The 20870-nt window shown below is 55.7% G+C and overlaps 2 protein-coding genes across 6 annotated transcripts in view; one reads left to right on the top strand and one right to left on the bottom strand.

Moving 5' to 3' along the window:
* ZFAND3 (zinc finger AN1-type containing 3) overlaps positions 1-2369 on the top strand; it is a 316184-nt gene extending 313815 nt beyond the window's left edge. For both annotated transcript variants that reach the window (XM_069564258.1, XM_069564259.1), the window contains exon 6: positions 188-2369. In XM_069564258.1, coding sequence (XP_069420359.1) covers positions 188-342 — 155 coding nt within the window. In that variant the 3' untranslated portion in view covers positions 343-2369. The remainder of the gene's footprint in view (positions 1-187) is intronic.
* The window catches only part of BTBD9 (BTB domain containing 9), a 418007-nt gene continuing 399439 nt past the window's right edge, over positions 2303-20870 (bottom strand). For 2 of the 4 annotated variants that reach the window (XM_069564255.1, XM_069564257.1), the window contains exons 11-12: positions 8321-8549; positions 2303-2627 (exon numbers count right to left, since the gene is read on the bottom strand). In XM_069564255.1, coding sequence (XP_069420356.1) covers positions 8355-8549 — 195 coding nt within the window. In that variant the 3' untranslated portion in view covers positions 2303-2627; positions 8321-8354. Of the gene's footprint in view, positions 2628-5036; positions 8550-20870 lie in introns of those variants that run through there. The other 2 variants (XM_069564256.1, XM_069564254.1) reach the window with 2 other exon arrangements.

Here is a 20870-nt window from a genome sequence, read left to right on the forward strand (position 1 = left end):
CAGTGCAGCAGGAGCCGCTTGGACTCAGCGTGAACGTGCGGGTGCTCTTGTTGGGGGTGGTGGTGGTGGTGGTGGTGGTAACAGCAGGGACGTGTGCTGTGACTGCTGCCCACTCTCTGGACCCGAGCGGGAGCCGGACTCCGGGCCCACCCTGACCTTGCCTTCTCTGCTTCTCCCGCTGCTGCAGGTTACGTGTTCTGCATGTTGCACCGCCTCCCCGAGCAGCACGACTGTACATTTGACCACATGGGCCGTGGCCGAGAGGAAGCCATCATGAAAATGGTGAAACTGGACCGGAAAGTGGGGCGCTCCTGCCAGCGCATCGGGGAGGGCTGCTCCTGAAGGCCGGCTCGGCCGCCACGTGCCGCTGTTGTTAGTTCACTAATGTTAGCCTTATTTAGGACAGAGTCAGCCAGACACCTTGTACTGGGCACGCGTCAGACTACAGCCAGTCCGTTTCCTTCCCTTAGCCAGCCATCCTGGTACTGTAGTTTAGGGGTTGATGGTGGTTGGAATTGATTTCTGGCTGGTTTCTAAGGTGCCTGCTAGCCATTGTATAAAATTAAAACATGAAGAATATTTTTTTTGAGCATGGCTAGTGGATTTAAAACCACACATACCTGTCACTGCTGGAGTCAAACTTAAAAAAGCCTTAAGTGGAAAGCGTTCCAGACGGAGACTCTGAGTCACTAGAGGAGAAGCTGGTGTTCAGGTCCCCACGACGCACGTGGCTTTGCCGGAAGCTCTGGTTAGCGTCCGGCCTTCACCTCTCCACTGTCCTTAGTCCCGGTAGCCAGGACCCCTGACGGCCAGACGTGCCTGGGCCGCAGGCAGCTGCCGAGATCGGCCCGTGGCTGGGCTGGGGGTGGCCTCGCTCTCCCACTGAGCAGGAAATGGGGGTGGGGGCAGGTTCTTAAGAAATTTTTTTACCTGAATTAATATGAAAAAACTCTCTCATCCCACGAGACGAGAAACAGTAACCTCACTTTGAAAATTAGCTCCACTCAAGACTAGCCCATGAACAAGAACCACCTTTTCTACACAGGCCCGCCCTGGTCACAAGAAGCGACTGGGTGCCCTGACCCCACGGCTCCGGCCTGCCGTCCGCTGAGTGCAGGGATCCGGCCCTGATCAAATATTGCAGCACAGCAGCTGTGGCCTCTGCAGCTAGGTTTTTTAAAGATGTTTCATAGCCACCAGGAGTGGACAGCCGTGCTGGGAGCTGCTCGCAGTTCCGTCCTGTGCAGCAGGAGCATCCTCGCCCCTCAGGTCCCTGTGGCCCCGCAGCCCAAGGGCCGCCAGCCCGCTCTGTGACGCAGAGGCTTGTTTGAGGGGGCAGCGCCTGTCGCCGGGACAGAGGTGGGTCTGTGTAGAGCATGGTTCGTGGGCGGGTGGGGAGGGCGTGTGGCTCAGCGTGCGCCTCTCCAGGGGGCAGAGGGGCGGAGTGGAGGTGGTAGCTCAGGCCAGGCGGGGCGGGCCTGTTTGGCCTCTGTTAGGAAGTGCTCACCAGTCAGGTTGGAGGGCAGGTGGGAGGGAAGAGGGGCCCTTGAAAGCCTGAGCAGGGGTCTGGACGCCCCGAGCCCTGTCGGACCCAGGCCGTTGAGAGCTGCCCAGGCACAGGCTACTGGGAGAGTTGAACCCAGCAACTTAACCCTTTCTTACCACAGCAAATGATCACTCAGCTCTGTCCACAAATTAACAGTAAATATCTGCAACTATAGATGTTTTTGGTCCAAAAACTGAAATAAGAAATCATGCTCTTCCCCCTACACCCTGCCCCCAAGGCACCCCCTCCCAACCAGAGTGGAATCCGCTGCAAAATCTCCAGCCTTAATTCTTGCTTCAGGACCCAGACCAGGGTCTTGCTCTTGGGCAGCCCAGGGCTGAGAGGCCAGGCCTGCCCACGTTTACCACTGTTGTCAAGCCACGGCCCTCTGGCCAGTACCTGGCCATCCTCAGTGATGTGGCCCGCCTCAGCGCCCCACCCAGCTCCGATCTCGGAAACGGCCACCAGGCGCCCTCCCGGCCCCGCTGCTGCTGCTGCTGGTGGCCCCGGGACGCGGGCTCTGGAGAGCCGGCGCGCACAGGGCTCGCAGCCCCTGGTCGCTTCCTGATGGCAGAGCTGGGGGGTGGGGAGGGCTTGTTCCCCTGCAGTATCTGTTCTGTGAAGTTTGTTAAATGTAAGGAAAGCTTAAATTCTTGTATCTTTAAAAGAGAAAAATCTTATTTAACCCTTTTGTGTTCTAGATTTACTCACACACATAGCCTAGAGCCCAGTTTTAGTTTTAACCTTGTGAAAATATTAAAAGAATCTTGTAACTTTATTCTTTTTCTCCTGCTGAAAAAAAAATTAAACCAATCGTATGACAGCCTGGATTTCTCTGTTTCGCCGATTCTCCTAAGTGCCACCTGGATGACCAGGAAAATGGTAAAAGGTACCCCCCCAGCCGGAGGGCGAACGAGGTGGAGGCGCTGTGGGGAGCTCACTCGTCCCTCAGAGTCCAGGCTCCGCAGCTGCCGCGCCGGGTTCTGTCAGGTGGCTCTGCCTCAGGTGACCCTGCCTCAGGTGACCCTGGGGTGGAGGTGCGTCTGCTGAGCCGGCCTTTGCTGGCACCAAGGGTATGTACCTGAGGGGAGACAGGAGGAAGTGAGCGCCAGTCTCGAGGGCCCCAGGGGTGTGGGGGGTGGGTGTGCCTGGATCCCGGCACATCTGAGACCCAAACCTCCCCCAGGGACAGCCCTGGAGATGACCAGCATCTGATTGTAAGTCACCTCACAGGCTTTAAGCAGGACTAGGCCGGCTCAGGGTGGAGGCTGTGACCGTGTCTGCAGCGCCCAGGAGCCTGGAGGCATTCTGGGAAGGTGCTGCAGAGCTGCGGTGGCCACCTGGGCCCGCACCCCTCCTGATGGTCCCAGGGTAAGTTCCACAGCGGGCTCACTTGGCTCACGGGACAGGTGTGCCCGGATGCTGTCCGCCCAGAGGTGAATACGGCCCAGAGCCCTGGGGGAGGGCCCACAACCCACAGGAATTCGCTTCGTTTCTGAAGAGAGCCCACGTCACGTCTCACAGCTGTGAACTCAGGACTTGTGAATGCACACTTGTATATTTGCTCACCTAGGCTGTTGTGCAAAACAAAGCTTGCATTCTGCCCACAAATGAACCGTCAGGCTTCTGGACCAAGTCCTCCTCTACAGATGGCTCAGAAAAGCAGTTCCCCACCCAGAGAGGCCCCAGAAGCCCTCAGCAACCTTCACAGACCCAGAAACCCAAGACAAAGGAGGGCTGAGTTCTCTGCTGAACCCCCTGCCCACACCCCAGCCCAGAGGCCGAGTCTGTGCCTCACCTCCCCCTCTGCCAGCTTCTCTGCGGGGGCTGAGGGGTTGTAGCCTCAGGACCTCGGCTGGGAGAGCCTGACAGCAGGTTCCTGGCGCTTCCAGGTCCCTCTGGGAGCTAGCACTGCCTTTCTCAGAAGGCAGGCGGGAAAGCCGGGCGCTGAGACCTGGGGAGCCCTGCCTGAGGCCCGAGCTGGTCAGCGCTCGGAGCTTCCTGCGGTCCCCACCCACAGCATCTCCTCTTCACTGTCAGGGCCCAGGCAGGTCTTGGGAAACCCCGGTAGCTGCTGGAGGTAAACCAGGAAGCCAGGGCTAGAAGCAGCCATCGAGGACGACAGCCTGTCACCTGAACACAGGGTGGAAAGCGGAGGCCACCTCCTGCCATGAGCAGCACGGAGACCTTGGGCTGGTCGAACCTGTCCTGTCCACCCCACTGCTGCTCGAGGAGGCAGCTCACCTGGTGACAGGCTATAATCGTGTCAGCAGTGTTCCTGGGTAGCCAAGGGAACCCAAGCCCTGGGGTTCTGCTCCCACCTGACAGGCCTTGGCCCCTCCTGGAGCTGGCTCTCAGGCGGCAGCTTCAGCTTTCCATCCCAGCTGCAGGGACACCAAGGGGAGACGGTAGTGGGGGCGGGTGGGACAGCCTCGTCGTCTACCCTGGGCTTAGGGCTGTAAAGACGCAGGATGCAAATGGTAAACGCTCAAGACCCCCATCTCGATGAGGGGGATGAAGGAAGTCTTTAGGCCATGAGCCCTCTTGGGGCCTGGGGGCGGGGTGAGGTTTTTTTTTTTTTTTTAAAGCAGAAAGTCACTTGGGGTCAGGGAGCCCCTTCCAAAGTCTGCCTTCCAGCTGGCAGAGGACAGGGACACAAGGCTGGGCCCGTCTGGATAGTCGGTCACAGAGGAAGTGAGTGACTAGCCCAGCTCAGAGCCAGACGAGAGGGAGGGCACCCCCACCCCTTCGCTAGGTTATTCCATGAACATTCTTTCTTAAGCATTTTTTAAAAATAAGTACTTTAAAAAGAGTGATTTTCAGCAGTGCACACCTGTGCTCACCTCTGCAGTGGGGGCAGCTCCCAGCCACGTCGGTTCAGCAGAGGGTCCTGACTGCAGGGCCCCAGGCTGTGTGGTGGGCGTGCAGGCCCTCGGCTCTGCTGAGGTGTGGCCTGTCTCACGGACACCAGCAGGATCAGCATGTCCTCTCCTCTCTCCACCCCTACGCAGGGCAGGGCTGGGGTGTACCAGAAGCTGGCTTACCCTCCAGCGAGTCCCCCTCACCACTCTTTCATTTCCTGCAAAACGCCAGGGCCTTAGGATCCTGTCCAGTCACCCAGGTGTGACCAGGTCAGCTTCCGGGGGGAGAAGCAGGTGCATCCCGGCTGCCCTGTCCATCCTTTCCCAGCTCCTCCTCTGACTCCTGAGTGGACACCAGGCCCAGGACAACTTCTGCTACAATAAAAACCACCGACTGCACTTTACATCCCTCAGGCTGCTAAGGAGCACTGGACTCCCACCGAAGCCACCGTCAACGCAGAATCGATGGCTGCAGCCACACAAGTAAACGGAGCGCGGCCTGTACCGCTGCCCACGGCCACCACCACCTGCCCGGCCACCGCCCCAGCTGCACCCAGAGGAGCCGGCCACCCACATGGAAGATGCGAGTGAAATCGAACCAGGAAAAAACAAAAAAAGCAAACCACTAATGAGGAAAAACTAGGAGACACATTTAATTTTGTTTTCCTCCTTTGACACCTTTTCTTCTCTGTCCGAAGGGAGGTTCTTAATTGAAGCCACACTGGGGAACGCTCCCTTTATTATCAGCTGGCCTCCGCACACAGGATGCTCTGCTTTTTATCACAGATGAGACCTCCCTTTCCCCGTGGCTCTAGAAAGAATAAGTGATTACAATTCTGTTATCTTCTAAATTTAAAAAAAAAAAAAAAGGTGAAGTTGGGTCGGCACTGTCTGCACAGTGGTTTGACAGTTGGGGGGACAGCATAACTCCTGAGCGATTTTTGCACAATTCAGAAGCTGCTTTTTTCTTGGCCAAGGACTCCGTCTAACAAACACATCCCACTCTAGCTGAAAATAATTCTCTTTTTCCCAACTCTTCTAGGGATAAACACTTTTACTTGTCAGGAATCAACATACTTCATTTACTAAGATTTAAAAAGTGATAATTTAAAGAGCAATTGAGAAGAGTCCCACATCCATCATGGGCTCATGGTTCTAACTAAAACCAGAACAACATCGGAAAAAGCACTGAGACTATGGGAAGACAAGTGTGTGTGTTTCAAGTTTCGAGTGCTTGGCACCCGGCCTCGACTGGGGCACGTGGCACGTGCCCTGCCCGCCGTGCTCAGAGCCAGCCCTCCAAGGAGCTCCAGGAGGTGACTGAACAAAGCTTTCCCTCAAAGAAGTCTGCCTCTTACTCTGCACAGAGCTTTATCTAAAGTGAAGGGCAAGAGGCTCTGCTCGTTCTGTCTCGTGACCTGGTTACAAAGGTGGTGTTTCCAACAAAGGGCCAGAGGCCACAGACACCTGTCCATCTGCCCCAACCTCCTCAACCCCACACCGTGCAGATGAGCTGCCGGCCCTCCTCTGCCGCTGCCCCCTCCCGGCCTGGCCAAACCTGCAGCCTGGCGCCCACAGCTCCCCAGGGACTCGGCCTCTACCCTCTGCTGGGCGGAGGGGTCTGGTGGGGCTCCCTGGAGCTGGGTCTCGGCCTCTGCACTCCCCCTCAGCTCCCTTGGTTTCTCCGAGTTTGGGGGCCATTTTGGTCCATTTGGCTCCCGGCGAGGTGGGTGGGGGGAGTCCTCTGTAGGATAGGCCAGGGCTCTGGAGATGTCAGTCCCCTATGGATTTGTTGACTGCCTCCCATCCCCCAAACCAGAAGGCTCATCAGGGAAGGTGGAGCCCCTGCCTAGTGGCCGGAGGCAGACTGGAGTGCCCTGCTGAGCTTCATCAACATCCAGAACAGGCTTCCGGACCATCAGAGGCCCTGAGAGGCAGCTGCCGGGGAGGGGCAGCCTCGCGTCCCTTCCTTCCCTTTACGTGATAACAAAGGTGAGTGAACTGCTGCAGGAGCAGGGAGACAGTTCTGTTCTCCAGACAGACCTCAGGGTGGAGAGAATTCACCGGGACGAGAGAGAAGGGCTGAGCCACTGGCCAGCCAGGCACGGTCCGTGCCTCCTGGTTGGCAGCTGAGCGGCCAGGCGGCGTTCGTCCCGTGCCTGGATGCAGAGGGATGCTGCAGGGCCACGGCTCAGAAGGCTCCAGACCTTCCCCAGGTCAGCAGTGCTGGCCTCCAGGCTGGGACTCCTCTCTGGACAGGTGACTCCATGAGTAAGCCCGTGAACAGGTGCTACCTGCAGAGGACCTGAACCTTGCCCACTCCTGAGTCCCCTGCTCCGCCTGTTTCCCTGTCGGCAGTGAACGCGCCGCTGGAGGAGGTGCTGAGTGGACAAGAATTCCAGGCTCTTAATTGGCATCCAGAAGCTGGATGCTGAGGGAGGTGGTCACCCACCCCTCGTGAGCAAGCGAGCGGCCCCATTTGTTACCAGAGCCCTCCTCCCATGGTGAAAAGCTGCCCCCCAACCCAGGGGTTCCACTCACCCCACACGGGGGGATGCAGACAGAGATCAGAGTCAAGGGCACTGAGGGGGACCCGCAGAAAGACAACCATCTGGTTTATTCATGCAGCTTGAAGTGACCCTACTCCTCCAGGACCAATAAGCCACTCACATCTGTGTCACACTGGGAAGAAAGAGCCGACCCACTGGCTCTTTGCACACCCACGACCAATGTGTGCTTAAGACAGAAAGTGCCCAGCTGTGCGGAGGGCCTGACAGCGGCAGCCAGCCACCGGGAGAAGCTGGGGAGGGGCTTTCACAGGGCTGTCAGCGCTGGGCAGACATCACTCAGACATGCGGGACAGATTAGATGGTTTCAGTGAAGATTAAGAGGAAAGCTGCTTAGGACTGGTTTCCCCCGCCAACCCAATCCCTGGCTGAGTATTATGGTCTGGGGGAAAAGCAGCAACCACTGGTCACCAGCAGGCGGGAGAGGCCCCTCTTGCATTCCAGACCCTGACCGGCAGGACGGCCGTCCCCGCGCACTCCACTAGCATGGCATCAGGGCAGGTCCAGCCTAGCCGGAAGCTGGGGCAGGTTTATCTCTGCATACTTCTGAACATTAAATTAGCTGGTGACATAATCGCTGTTTCCTTGTCAGCCTCCCAAGCTTAAAGGCGGGACTCGTTTCAGGAATGACAGGTTAATGACCTGGCACTGTGAGTGACGACTAACTCCAGTGTCCGCAGATCGATCTGTTCACTGTGCACTTTGCTGAACTTCCTCAAAGGATTTTCCCGGTCAGACCTCGAAGCCCTGCCTCCGCCCCTCCCTGAGGAGGCGAGCACGCCACTGCTCCGCTCTACCCCACACCCCACTGCTCAAAACTGAAGAAGGGAAACTGCAGCATCAAAAGGGTTTAAACAAGTGATCTGCGGTTTGAGCCTTTCAGAAAGATCTGGAATACGTATGACTCAGCAAATGGAGAGTAACTAGAAGAGATGAAAGCCGCTTGGTTGCCAGGGCAGTGTGTTCCACAGAAGTGAGCACACTGACACCTCCCTCCTCGGCGCCTCTGGGTGAAGGCCTGCCACACCCCCTCCCAGGCCCGTGTCCCCGTGCCGCTTCTGCATGCTGACCCGGGCCTGCCTATCACTTCCTTCTGTGCCCTCTGCGGGTTAGATTAGAGAGGTAGGGTGTTAATGGAGGACTTGATGAAGATTGAAGACCCACTCTCTCCCTCTGGAGACAGCCTGATTTGAACAAATTGAGGAGAACAGAGCAACCCCTTTGTGTCCTTGGGAGGAAACCCGTTCTGCGTCCCTTTTCACGGCCAGGCCTGCTCCTGTGGGGGAGGGTGTGGGGGGAGTCCACAGGGACCCCTGCTCGGGCGGGGGACACGGCTCCCATGCCACCTGGTCACCGCATCACTCCACACGTGCGCCTCCTTTATTGGTGCTGCCGGTTGGGTGAGCGCGAGTTGGAGCCCGGGCTGGAAGGCAGGGAGCTGCTGCTGGGGGCCTGCAGGGCGTGGGGGTCAAGCTGCTGCCCGGCCGCGCTGGCACCCCCTGTCCCGGGCTCGTCGCTGCAGTCCTTCTGGGCACTCTGCTGCTCGGGACACTCAAAGTGGACGCAGTGGAACACCTGTGAGAGAGGAGAGGCGGTGAGTGCAGGCAAGTGTCCCACCCGGGCTGTGACGAGTCAGGTCACGGTCCCCAGGGGAGTTAGAGAGGGTCCTCTGCCCCCTGCTGCAGGCGCAGACAGGAGCAACTAGAAGGCTGGAGCGTGTTTCAGGGTAAAAGTAAGTGGGCTGATGGTCCAAGAGTTACAGGCAGCGTGGTGTGGATTCCTAGAAAATGTTCCCACCACACTTCTCTGTTTTGGGTTTCTTTGGTCTCATGAGCTTTTCTTTCTCTTTAACTAATTCTTATATCAGGCAGTTGGGTTAGAAGCTAGTGGGGTTGATGGTGGTGGCGATGGCTGCAAGACTCTGAAAATACTAGAAACCAATGAATTGTATGCTTTAAATAAGTGAGTTGTATGGCATAGGAATTGTACTGCCATAAAGTCCAGCAGGGCACTACCCCAGGGGATCTCCAAGGGACCAGGGAGCCGGCTGACCTCATGCCGTGGCCTCAGGAAGGAACACGTTCTTGGTATGAATTCATCCTTTGGGCAGCAGTGCTGGGGAGGGAACTTCAACCTGACGGGCCTTGGGCCAACTGGGAGCAGATGCCCTCACGTGGAGGAGCGGGCCTCCCACAGTACCCAGGAGATGCTGGGTGACTCTCGTGTGATTCACTGAGGAAGCACCACTGGGCAGACAGGTGGGTTCCGCACAGAGCTCAGCGAGCAAGCGTGGGCCTTGGCCCTGACCCAGCACGGCTGGGGTGGCGGGAGCCTCACGTCCTGCGCAGGAGGGACGGTTGGGCATGAGCTGGGGCAGCAGGGGCAGCCCCCCTCAGAGCAGGGTCTGCAGAGGGGCCTTCCCTGGCGCACACGGTAAGTCTTTGTTCCAGTGTGTAACGACCATATCCTCCTGGGATCCCTGCTCCCTGTCCTGGGCTCTCTGCAGAGCAGAATCACACTCTCTGCAGTGGGGTCTTCAGTCTGGGGAACACACATCTACTTTCCAAGAAGCATGCTGGCTTCTTGGGAATCAATTCCTAGATCCTCAAATTTTGTATTTTCCAAAACTGCCTGAGAAGTGACTGAATCCTGACACCTTCGCCCACATCCTGAGAGGAAAGCACAGCCCTGAGCTGCCCTGCTGGGTGCCACTGGGGCATGCCAAGCCCTGGGTAAGCACGCACCCCACCGTAAGTGAGGACCCTGGCGGCTCCTGGTCCCCAAGTCGGGGAAGCGTGGCCTGGGGGAGATGTTCTGAATTTAGAACTGAACTGTATATATGACTCATGTAATTCTTCTAAGCGTAACTGGAATTTTTCCAGAATTATGAAGACATTCTCAAAATACACTGGCTAAAACCCATGAATGATTCCACAATTATTTAATCTATCTTAGTAAATCATGTCATCAACTATGTATTCCTAATAATTAGTCATCATCTTCCACCTTTTAAAATGTTTATTTTTTCCTTTATCATATTAACACAAATAATTATATTTAAACTTATGAACAAATGTTTTACTTAAAATGTTCAAAAAATTATACTTTTTTCCCCAAAGCTCTTTTAGGGGATATGCAGACAGAAGAACTGTACAAAGAAAGTCTTAATGACTAGAATAACCATGATGGTGTGGTCACTCACCTAGGGCCAGACATCCTGGAGTGGGAAGTCAAGTAGGCCTTAGGAAGCATCACTATGAACAAAGCTAGTGGAGATGATGGAATTCCAGCTGAACTGTTTCAAATCTTAAAAAGATGATGCTGTTCAAGTCCTGCACTCAATATGCCAGCAAATTCAGAAAACTCAGCAGTGGCCACAAGATTGGAAAAGGTCAATTTTCATTCCAATCCAAAAGAAGGGCAATGCCAAAAAATGTTCAAAGTACTGCACAATTGCACTCATTTCACAAGCTAGCAAGGTAATGCTCAAAATCCTTCAAGCTAGGCTTCAACAATATGTGAACCAAGAACGTCCAGATGTACAAGATGGATTGAGAAAAGGCAGAGGAACCAGAGGTCAAACTGCCAACATCCACTGGATCATAGAAAAAGCAAGGGAATTCCAGAAAACCATCTGCTTTACTGACTATGCTAAAGCCTTTGACTGTGTGGATCACAATAAACTGTGGGAAATTCTTCAAGAGATGGTCTTCTTCAGACCACCTTACCTGCCTCCTGAGAAATCTGTGTGCTGGTCAAGAAGCAACAGTCAGAACCGGATGTGGAACAATGAACTGATTCCAAACTGGGAAAGGAGTACATCAGGGCTGTATATTGTCACCCTGCTTATTTAACTTATATGCAGAATACATCCTACAAAATGCTGGGCTGGATGAATCATAAGCTGGAATCCAGGTCGCTGGGAGAAATATCAATAACTTCAGACATGCAAATGACACCACCCTTAGAGCAGAAAGTGAAGAACTGAAGAGCTTCTTGATGGAAGGTGAAAGAGGAAAGTGGAAAAGCTGGCTTAAAACTCAACATTAAAAACTAAGATCATGGCATCTGGTCCCATCACTTCATGGCAAATAGAAGGGGAAAAAATGGAAACAGTGAGGTACTTTATTTTCTTGGACTCCAAAATCACTGTGGACAGTGATTGCCACTGTGAAATTAAAAGATGCTTGCTCCTTGTGAGAAAAGCTATGACAAACTTAGTGTATTAAAAAGCAGAGATATCACTTTGCCAATAAAGGTCCATATAGTCAAAATTATGGTTTCTCCAGTAGTCATGTATGGATGTGAGAGTTGGGCCATTAAGAAGGCTGAGCACCAAAGAATTAATGCTTTCAAACTGTGGTGCTGGAGAAGACTCTTGAGAGTCCCTTGCACAGCAAGGAGATCAAACCAGTCAACTGAAAAGGAAATCAGTCCTGAATGTTCACTGGGAGGACTGATGATGATGCTCCAATACTTTGGCCACCTGATACGAAGAGCTGACTCTCTGGAAAAGACTGTGATGCTGGGAAAGGTTGAGGGCAGGAGAAGAGGGCAACAAAGGATGAGATGGTTGGATGGCATCATCAACTCAATGGACAGGAGTTTGAGAAAACTCTGGGAGATAGTGAAGGACAGGGAAGCCTGACATGCTGCAGCCCATGGGGTTGCAAAGAGTGGACACAACGGAGCAACAACAATAAAAACAACTTGTTTGAAGGCCACTGCTCACAGAACTTAGGAGACTAAGCCCTCAGGAGAGCCCTTTTAAAAGGTGACAAGCAGGAGCCCCTGGCAGCCAAGTGGTTACGGCTCCACACTGTCACTGCTGAGGGTGCAAGTGTGATCCCTGGTCAAGGAACTAAGATCCTGCAAGCCATGTGGCTGCCCCCTCCCACCCCACCACAATCTACAGGCAGATCCGCAGCAACATGGATCTAGAGATTAACAGCCTAAGTAAAGCAAGCCAGGAAGAGAGGGATACCACATGGTATCCCTTACATGTGGAATCCAAAATATACAAATCAACATATCTATGAAACAAAACCAGACTCAGAGAGAACAGACTTGTGGCTGCCTAGGGAGGAGAGGAGAGGCAGGGGTGGGAAGGGCTGAGAGTTCTGGGTGAGCAGGTGCAAAGAGCAGAGCAGATACACAGCAAGGTGCTACTCTACAGCGCGGAGCTGTATTCAGCATCTGACAAACCACAATGGAAAAGGATATGAGAAAATGAATATATATACATATGTATACAACTGGAGTCATTCTGCTGTTCATAAGAAATTAACACAACATTGGAAATCAACTGTACCTCAATAAAATTAAAACAAAACCGAAGTTAACAGACTTGGAGGGAAGGCAAGAACACTATAGGGTTAGACGTGTTCCGGGCAAGGGGAATAATAATGGGTAAAGACGCTGGGGAGAAGACAGCCAGCCAAGTGATGTCTGAGAAGTTTCAAGCAGCCAACTGTGAGGAGAGGTGACAGTGTTGTGGGTGAGGCTCTGGAGCAGAAAGCTGGAGTGGGATTTAGGGGTGAGTGCCAGTTATGGAGGGGCCTGACGGCACCAGACAGCCTTGGAGACACTGGTGTGCTGGGCCAATAACAGGACAGGAGCTCAGGCTGAGGGAGCCAGAGGTCACCATGGCTGGGGAACCAGGAGACAGAAGACCTGCTGCTAGAACCACAGCATCCTGAACAAACGCCTGCAGGGCCTGGTTCTCACACCGTGCTACCGCACCCCGCGGATTTGCTCCCCTGGGTCTCCAGACTTCTAAAGCAGCCCAGGGTCCTAGATATAAGACGATGCGAGCTGTAGTCAAGCTGTCACAGATTTATAGAAGCATGTAACCAGCGTGCAGTGACTGCTTGGAAAGGACTGCCGGGTGCCTGGGCCTGTGTGGACAGCCGTGAGAGATGGCACAGACTCCCAGCCCTGGCCACCCCATGTTCCAAGGAGAGCTCAAGCCTCACTCTGCTTGGGTTGGGTGCACCCTTTCCTTCTGAGGGGCCTACTGGCTAGAGAGGAGCCACTGAACTTGGATCTGGCCCGCTTCCTGAGTCCTGGATAAAGGCTGGGCTGTAGAGGAGACGCACTGGAGTTCTGGGAGTAGGCAGGAAGCAGGCCAGGCTGGCCATGGGCCACCCTCCCTGAGGAAGGACCAGGCGGAGGAGACCGCAGGGGGCTCAGGGGTGCAGAGAGCTGGGGGTGGGGCTGCCCCTTCCGGGAGCTCTGTGACCTCACAGCTCAAGCACACGCACCGTGCACACACGCACCGTGCACACACACACCGTGCACACACGCACCACGCACACACGCCACGCGCACACGCACCACGCACACACGCACCACGCGCACACACGCACTGCGCACACGCACCGCACACACACGCACCGCGCACACGCACCACGCGCACACACGCACCGCGCACACGCACCGCACACACATGCACCATGTGCACACACGCACCGTGCGCACACACACCGTGCGCACACACACCACGCGCACACGCACCGCGCATACACGCACCGCACACACACCACGCACACACGCACCGTGCACACACGCACCGTGCACACACGCACCACGCACACACGCCACGCACACACGCACCGCGCGCACACGCACCACGCACACACGCACCACGCGCACACACGCACCGCGCACACGCACCGCACACACACGCACCGCGCACACGCACCGCACACACGCACCGCGCGCACATGCACCGCGCGCACACGCACCACGCGCACACGCACCACGCGCACACGCACCACGCGCACACGCACCGCGCACACACGCACCGCGCGCACACGCACCACGCACACACGCACCACGCGCACACACGCACCGCGCACACGCACCGCACACACACCCACCGCGCACACGCACCGCACACACGCACCTCGCGCACACGCACCGCGCGCACACGCACCACACACACGCACCACACGCACCGTGCACACACGCACCGCGCACACACACCGTGCACACACACCACGCACACGCACACCACGCACACGCACCACGCACACACGCACCGTGCACACACACACCATGCACACACGCACCACGCACACACGCACCGTGCACACACACCATGCACACACGCACCATGCACACACAACACGCACACACGCACCATGCACACGCACCGCGCACACACGCACCGCGCACACACGCACCGCGCACACACGCACCACACGCACACACGCACCGCGCACACACGCACCGCGCACACATGCACCGTGCACACACGCACCACGCACACACGCACCACGCACACACACACACCACGTGCAGACACACAGCCACAGTGCACGCATACACGTGCACTCTCCTGCAGAATCAGGTTCACAGAGGAGAAGACAGATGTAATATCAACCGGGGAATTATACTTAAAATATAAATTCCGCGCTTACCTCCCTGCATCACTATTTTTTTCCATATTCCCACTTCGATTCATTTGTCTACCACTGTTTCAAGTCCTGCCTCTCAGACTCTAGCGTGGGACTGACTGGGCCGGGCTCTCTGTGCAGCAGAGCCTGCTTCTTCTCACCGTGAGCCCCCATCTCTCTCTAGAGCTCAGGCTGGGGCTGACTCCTGTGGACCCCTGTGGCCGTAGCTGCCCGGGATCAGCGCCCAGTTCTCTCCTTCCTTTTTCTTTCTCCCTTTTTTTTTCCCTGAGCAAATCTACCGACCTGGGCCCGTTGGCAGGTGCTTACCTGTCAGCAGCCTGATGGGAGGGCCTTTTCAGGGGATTTAAAAACTGTCTATAGGGCCACTGGCTCTTACCTGAGCTACCTGGGGTCGATCTGAAAATCCTCTTCTAAGTAGCAACTATTAATCTACTCTCCATCAGCTCCACATTCTTCTAGCTTCTGAAGTGACAGAACCATTTCCTAGTGGGTAACTGACAAGTCTCTTGCTTTATGAGCAAAGACACGATGCAGCCGTGGAGATGACCCCCCAGAACACACCTCTGCTTCCGTAACACCCCCGCCCCATCAGTGGGTCCTCTCTCAGACCTCCCTGCAAGCGAACACACATCCTTCTGCTTCTCAACACAACCGAGTCTTCCCCGGTGCCCGTGGCCCCGCCGCTCTGAACGGGCTTTGCGATGCCGCCCGGTTCTGACGCGAGCCGCGCGTGCCGCACCCCGCTCCCCGCAGGAGGCGTCCCCCTGGCGGCACCCCCAGGCTGCCCGGCGCTGCCCGGCCGTCGCCAGCCCCAGGCGGCGGGCTTTCCGTCCGCGCCCTCGCGGCCTCCCTTCGGTCTCTCCGCTCCTGGGCTGCCTGCGGGGCTGGGGCTCCTCCTCCCGCCCGCGCCCTGAGCTGTCAGTTCCCGTCCGACTCAAGGACCCAGGCGTGGCTCTCCTTTCTCCCGCTCAGGGCCTCACACAGGAATCAACAAATCAGTAAAAACTCTGAAGTGAAAAGTAAAGAAGCCCGCGGCGGCCGCTGCCTGCCTGGCCGCCACCTGAGGAAGGGACCCGTGGGCGGCACTGGCTTGGGGGCGCCGGCTCGAGAAGCCGGGAGGACGGTCTAGAGCCTCTCTCTACCTGCGAGACGGGACTGTCTCTAGCCCACCCACCTACCTGTTCTGAAAGAGTAATGCAAATGGCTGTCATTCCCAACACACCCAATGGGGCCGGTTCAGCGGGAATCAGGTGGCGGTTCCCGGGAATCAGGCCCACTCGTTTCCCTGACCGCGCGGAGCTCAGTGCAGGCTCTGCCCTGAGTCGGGGAACCGGAGCCCCCGAGGCCTGCCTGGCGGAGTCTCCACAGCGACCATGAGGAACCAGGGCCGGTCAGAGCTGCGCTTCAGGCTGTGACCCTGGAGTCCCAGGGTGTCACCAAGGGACCAACTAACTCTGATGCGGGCTCCTGAGCATCTCCAGCACCCAGTGGGCTCTGCCAACTCTTAGGCAACACACAAGAAACAGCTATACAGTCACAAACTCTGTGGGGAAGAGTCCAAGTGCAAAGGGTGTTTTACAAACAGAAAGACGCGTGCAGAGGTAGAGGGGGCAGCGGGGACGGAGCCAGCGGGCTCACGGCGGCGAGTGGGGCGGGATCGGCACCCCCAGGTGCCAGGCTAGGGGGCGGGGGGTGCTGGACACCGGGGATGGTTGGGACCCAAATGGGAGAGGGGTCCACGGGGCTCAGGAGGTCCGAGTGCACGCACGCGGTCACCCCAAACTGAGGCATCTCCTGTACCCCTCCGGTGAGTCCTGGCCCCTGGGAGGGCGCACCCCACACTGACTGAGGACAGGCTCTGACCATGCAGGGAGCCAGGAGGGTGTAGGGCAGGCCTCCAGAGCTGGGCCTGGAAGGATGAGGCGGGTCTGGTCAGAGGGGTCCCCTGTGGGCCCCCCAGCCCCACGTGATGGCACAGGAAGGGAGCCGAGGAGGTGGGCTGCAGTGACGGTGGAGCAAGAGGCTGTGCCTCAGAGGGCTTGCTGGGGGCCTGGCCTGGACCCGGGCGGGCAGCCAGGGCCTCTGAACAGAGGAGACGCTTAAACACTTAAGTGCTGCTTCAATTAAAAATATCACAAAAGGAATATGTTTGTGGTGACAAATAATACAAGGGTCTGAAGAAAGCAAGCAGATGACAGCAAACCCTTAAACTTGAAATCCTCTGAGGTAGGACACAGCAATGTGGGACAATCAGGAAAGAAGCATTTTAAAAGGATACACTACAGCACCTGGTTAACAGGCTTGGTAAGACTGACAGAGAACCCCCTTGGGAAGACAGAGGCTGGGGACCCCTGGGAGAACAGAAGCTAGGGACTCCCCCAGGAAGACAGAGGCTGGAGACCCCCCCCGGGGGGACAGAGGCTGGGTAACCCTGGGAGGACAGAGGCTGGGGACCCCCGCAAGGGGGACAGAGGCTGGGGACTCCCCTGGGGGGACAGGGCTGGGTGGCCCCCCGGGAGGAAAGAGGCTGGGGACCCCCCTAGGAGGACAGAGGCTGGAGTCCCCCGGGAGGACCGTGGTGCCCCCAGGCTCCCGAGCACCAGACCTGGACGTCTTTCCACGGCTCGTTTTTCAAGCCTCAGTGACCTCACTGAGCACGAACGCTGGCCAGGCCACGCAGCCCCCGCTGTCAGGACTCCACGCAGAGGGACGCAGCCCAGGAGCAGGAGTGGGTGCACCCGGGGCAGGGTCACTCCTGCTCCTGTGCCCTCTGGGTCCCAGGACAGCTCCTCCCTCAGACAACGGGGCAGCGAGTGAGCAGGAAGACACAACCTGTGCGTGTGACCCTGCCTGAAGGTCAGGAGGAAGGTGTGCAAAACCCAGCCTCGCAGCCGGGGCGGGAGTGGCCCTGGGCAGAAGGCACAGGGAGGACATCCAGATGAAGGCCTGGGCCTCACCGCCCGCCTCTGTACAATGTGCTGGCTCAGCGGTCTCAGTCAATAATTCAACCCACCAGCCTTGAGCCGGCACGGCAACGGTGGGAAGCCGACACCCAGGCCAGGCCTGGACGCCACAGAGGCGGTAAGCGTCGCGGCGCCCACACTCACTGCCACCGTCTGGCTCAAGGCCGGGGCTCTTCCCTCAGGACCCCAGGCACCAGCAGCAGAGGTGTGCCAGTGGGCACATGGGGACGCTGCGCTCTCCTCACGCAGACACTGCAGGGTCTCTGTTGCCCGGAGGAGTTGTCAGTGCTGCGAGGGACCTGTCCCGCCATACCTGGGGCCTTCCTCTCAGAGGAACAGCCAGGTCCTGAGTGTCTTTTCACTCAGAAGCTGTGTGATTCCATTTCTTTCCTCTGAACCTTCTCAAGACTGCGACCCCCGCCCTTGGAAAAGCTGTGACAAAGTGAATGAGGCGCAGAGCTGTGCTCGGATTTATGCAGAACCATTATCCCCGTCGCCCAGTCACCCTCCCTCCCCTTTTCAGGAGTCAGGCCTCCCATTAGCAGTTTGATGGCTGCTGCTCACGAAGGGGCACCTTTGCTAAACCAGCTTGGAGGCCTCTGGATCTGTCCCCCGGGAGAAGCTGGTTAATCTGGAATGTAGTCGTGTGTATGAGGCTGACACAGCCCGAGTCACCATCCGCGTGTCCTTTTTTGTGGCTGCTGTTTATTACCTCTTTCCTGTCCTCTCTGGGAGCTGTAATTCTCGACATGCTGCGGACAGTCTGGGGTCCTCTTTTCTCCGGGAGCCCTGGAGAGGCTGCACACGTCTGTGTGGTCCCTCCTTGGTGAACCAGGGAATTCCTTTGTTGGCCACTCTTTGCTGCTTTTCATTACAGTGATTCCCCAAGCACTCTGTTCAACATGTCTTCAAGGTGGGTTTTTTTTTTTTTGAGACATTTTAACAAACGCCATTTCCCCTGACATTTTAAAAAAATTTTAATATTTATTTGGCTGTACTGAGTCTTTGGTGCTGTGCATGGACTTTCCGTAGTTATGGCGCACAGGGCTCCTCGCTGCAGTTGGCAGCTTCTCTTCTGTGGGCTGCGGGAGCTGGAGAGCAGGCTCAGCAGTCGTGGCTCGCGTGCCTAGTTGCTCTGCAGCAGGTGGAATCTTCCTGGACCAGGGACTGAACCTCTGTCCCCTAAACTGGCAGGTGGATTCTTACCCACTGTTCCCCTGGGGAGGTCCCCAAGGCTTTTAAAAGCAGAGAGAGGCCTCTGTTAATTTTCCGAAGTTGGCCTAAGAGCCCACTGTGAACTGTAGCAGAAATCAGGAAAATTTAATAAATGTTGATCAATGACTCTACCTTGCTTTTCAGGCTTCTCTTGAGTAATTTTCACAGACTTCTTTCATACCAACCAATACAAATAGGATTTCTGAGCCAAGCTTTCAACTTACATTTACGAGGTGACGTATCTTTATAAGTAGACACCTACCTCTCAATGCTGTCTGCCCGTAAGTCAGACACAGAGATCTGCCTTCTGAATTACACACCCTGAAGACTTCCTCTCTCCTTTCGCAATGTGTGTATGGCAGCATGGCACACACTCAGTGCTCAGCAAACCCTACTGAGCTTGGTGATGCTGACAATTACATCTTCTTACACTTGTCTCAGGAACAGAAGTTCCAAGTCTGTCTAGACTATAGAGATGTTTTATCTTTGTTCCCTTAAAAATGAAGACCAAGTATTTCCAATAAAACATGGCACTTTAAAATCAGAGTATCATGTATGTACATCTGAACAGCCCAAAACATGGTTTTCAGTTAGACCAGTTATAGCAAGATATTTCTTGCTATATTTCTCCCATTTCATAGCAAGATATTTCCAGGTTGTGAGCAACAACTTTTTAGCATTGCTTTGGGGTGATAGGATACCGAATAGTTTTGCACGAGTATTTATTCCTACTAGGCATGACAGTAAGCTTCTTGATGACACTGCTTCTATATGGCAATGGCTTTTTTTAACTTTCCAATGTCACTTTGCCATCTTCCCATAAGCCCAGGCACTCACAAGTATCTGGAACTCTACTGCCTGGAAGGTTCTGGAGAAAAGCCTTTCCAAAACATGTCACCTCTGGCAGCCCTGGAATTCCTGACCTCTGGTTTTCCTGTGTGCGTACTCCAGAGCTCCCAGGAGAGAGATTCTTTCTCTTAATTAATCTGGGAAACTAAGGCAAAAAAGGAGAAATGCTCTAGTTCCCGGGGGAACTGGCAGACACGGCCTTACTGGGGCCCTCCACTCTCCCCTAGAAGCTGCTCTAGAGGCCCTACCGCCCAGGGTAGTTGTTCACTTCATCCAGATGTGTCTGCTCTGTCTTGAAGAGCGCCGGCTCCATGGAGATCTCAGGCCTGACTCCTCACCACTGGCTCCGCAGCAAGGCATGGCTAGACGTCATGCTCACGACCTGGGGTCTTCGTCCGTCTCGCCGCCCAGTGGCCCCCAGCCGCCCCTGCTCAGGCACTGTGGGCACCCTCCCAGGCCGGGCCTTTGGAGCTGAACTGCTCCACTGCAACGGCCATAAGGCTTGTGGAGTGTTTGCAACAATGACGCGCTCACTGTTGTGTCACTTTCCTTTGTTTTCCCAATAAAATCTTTCCTAAAAGACATTTAAATATAAAGATGTCTATGAAAGGTCTTGTATAATTGTACTATAAATTAAGTATTTTTCTGATTTTTTTTTTCTGTCTCACTGGGAAGGACCCTTTAAGATCTAGTCCACTCTCCTTATTTTAAACTCAAGTGTCCTGAGAGCCAGGGAGGTGAGGTGATATTTCCAGGTGATATTGCCCCCCAAGCTGGTTGGGGGCAAGGCTGGCACCAACGCTGAGGTCTCCTGGTTCACACTGGAAAAGGGACCCCCTTCTTTCCTTCCCATTTCTCTCCCCTCCTGGGCTCATCCCCCACCTCCCTGCCCTGTGTGTTGAGGCTGTTTCTCAGACGACATCCTTTGGCGGATGCTGCCTGGGAGGGAATCCTCGAGGGAGTGACCAGAACTGGGGGGCAGGGCCTGAGAAATAATTGTCACCAGCATCACTGACTTGATGGACTTGGGTTTGAGTAGGCTCTGGGAGTTCATGATGGACAGGGAAGACTGGCATGCTGCAGTCCATAAGGTCACAAAGAGTTGGACACGATTGAGCGACTGAACTGAATTGTCACCAGGCCAGGAGGGAGCCTTTTTTTAAAAAAAAAAAAAAAAACAAAAAACAAAACCAGAATCTGTTTCCTTCTTTTTGTTTTTTTCTTCACTAGAGCCACATGTTGCTATGGGAACAAGGATGGCACTGGGAGCCCACAGCCACTCACGGGCCCGACAGAGCCTGTAAATAAATTCTGCCTCACTCCAGGCTCGGCGCTGACTGGTCCTGGAGGGCAGCTCAAGCAGCCACTTACAGACTCTCCACCCTGCGGGTGTCGGCAGTGTGGACCCTCCTGCAGCTGGTTCCCAGGGGCCGGGAGGAATCTGTACC

Source organism: Ovis canadensis, chromosome 20 (assembly GCF_042477335.2).
Source record: "Ovis canadensis isolate MfBH-ARS-UI-01 breed Bighorn chromosome 20, ARS-UI_OviCan_v2, whole genome shotgun sequence".
NCBI lineage: Eukaryota > Metazoa > Chordata > Mammalia > Artiodactyla > Bovidae > Ovis > Ovis canadensis.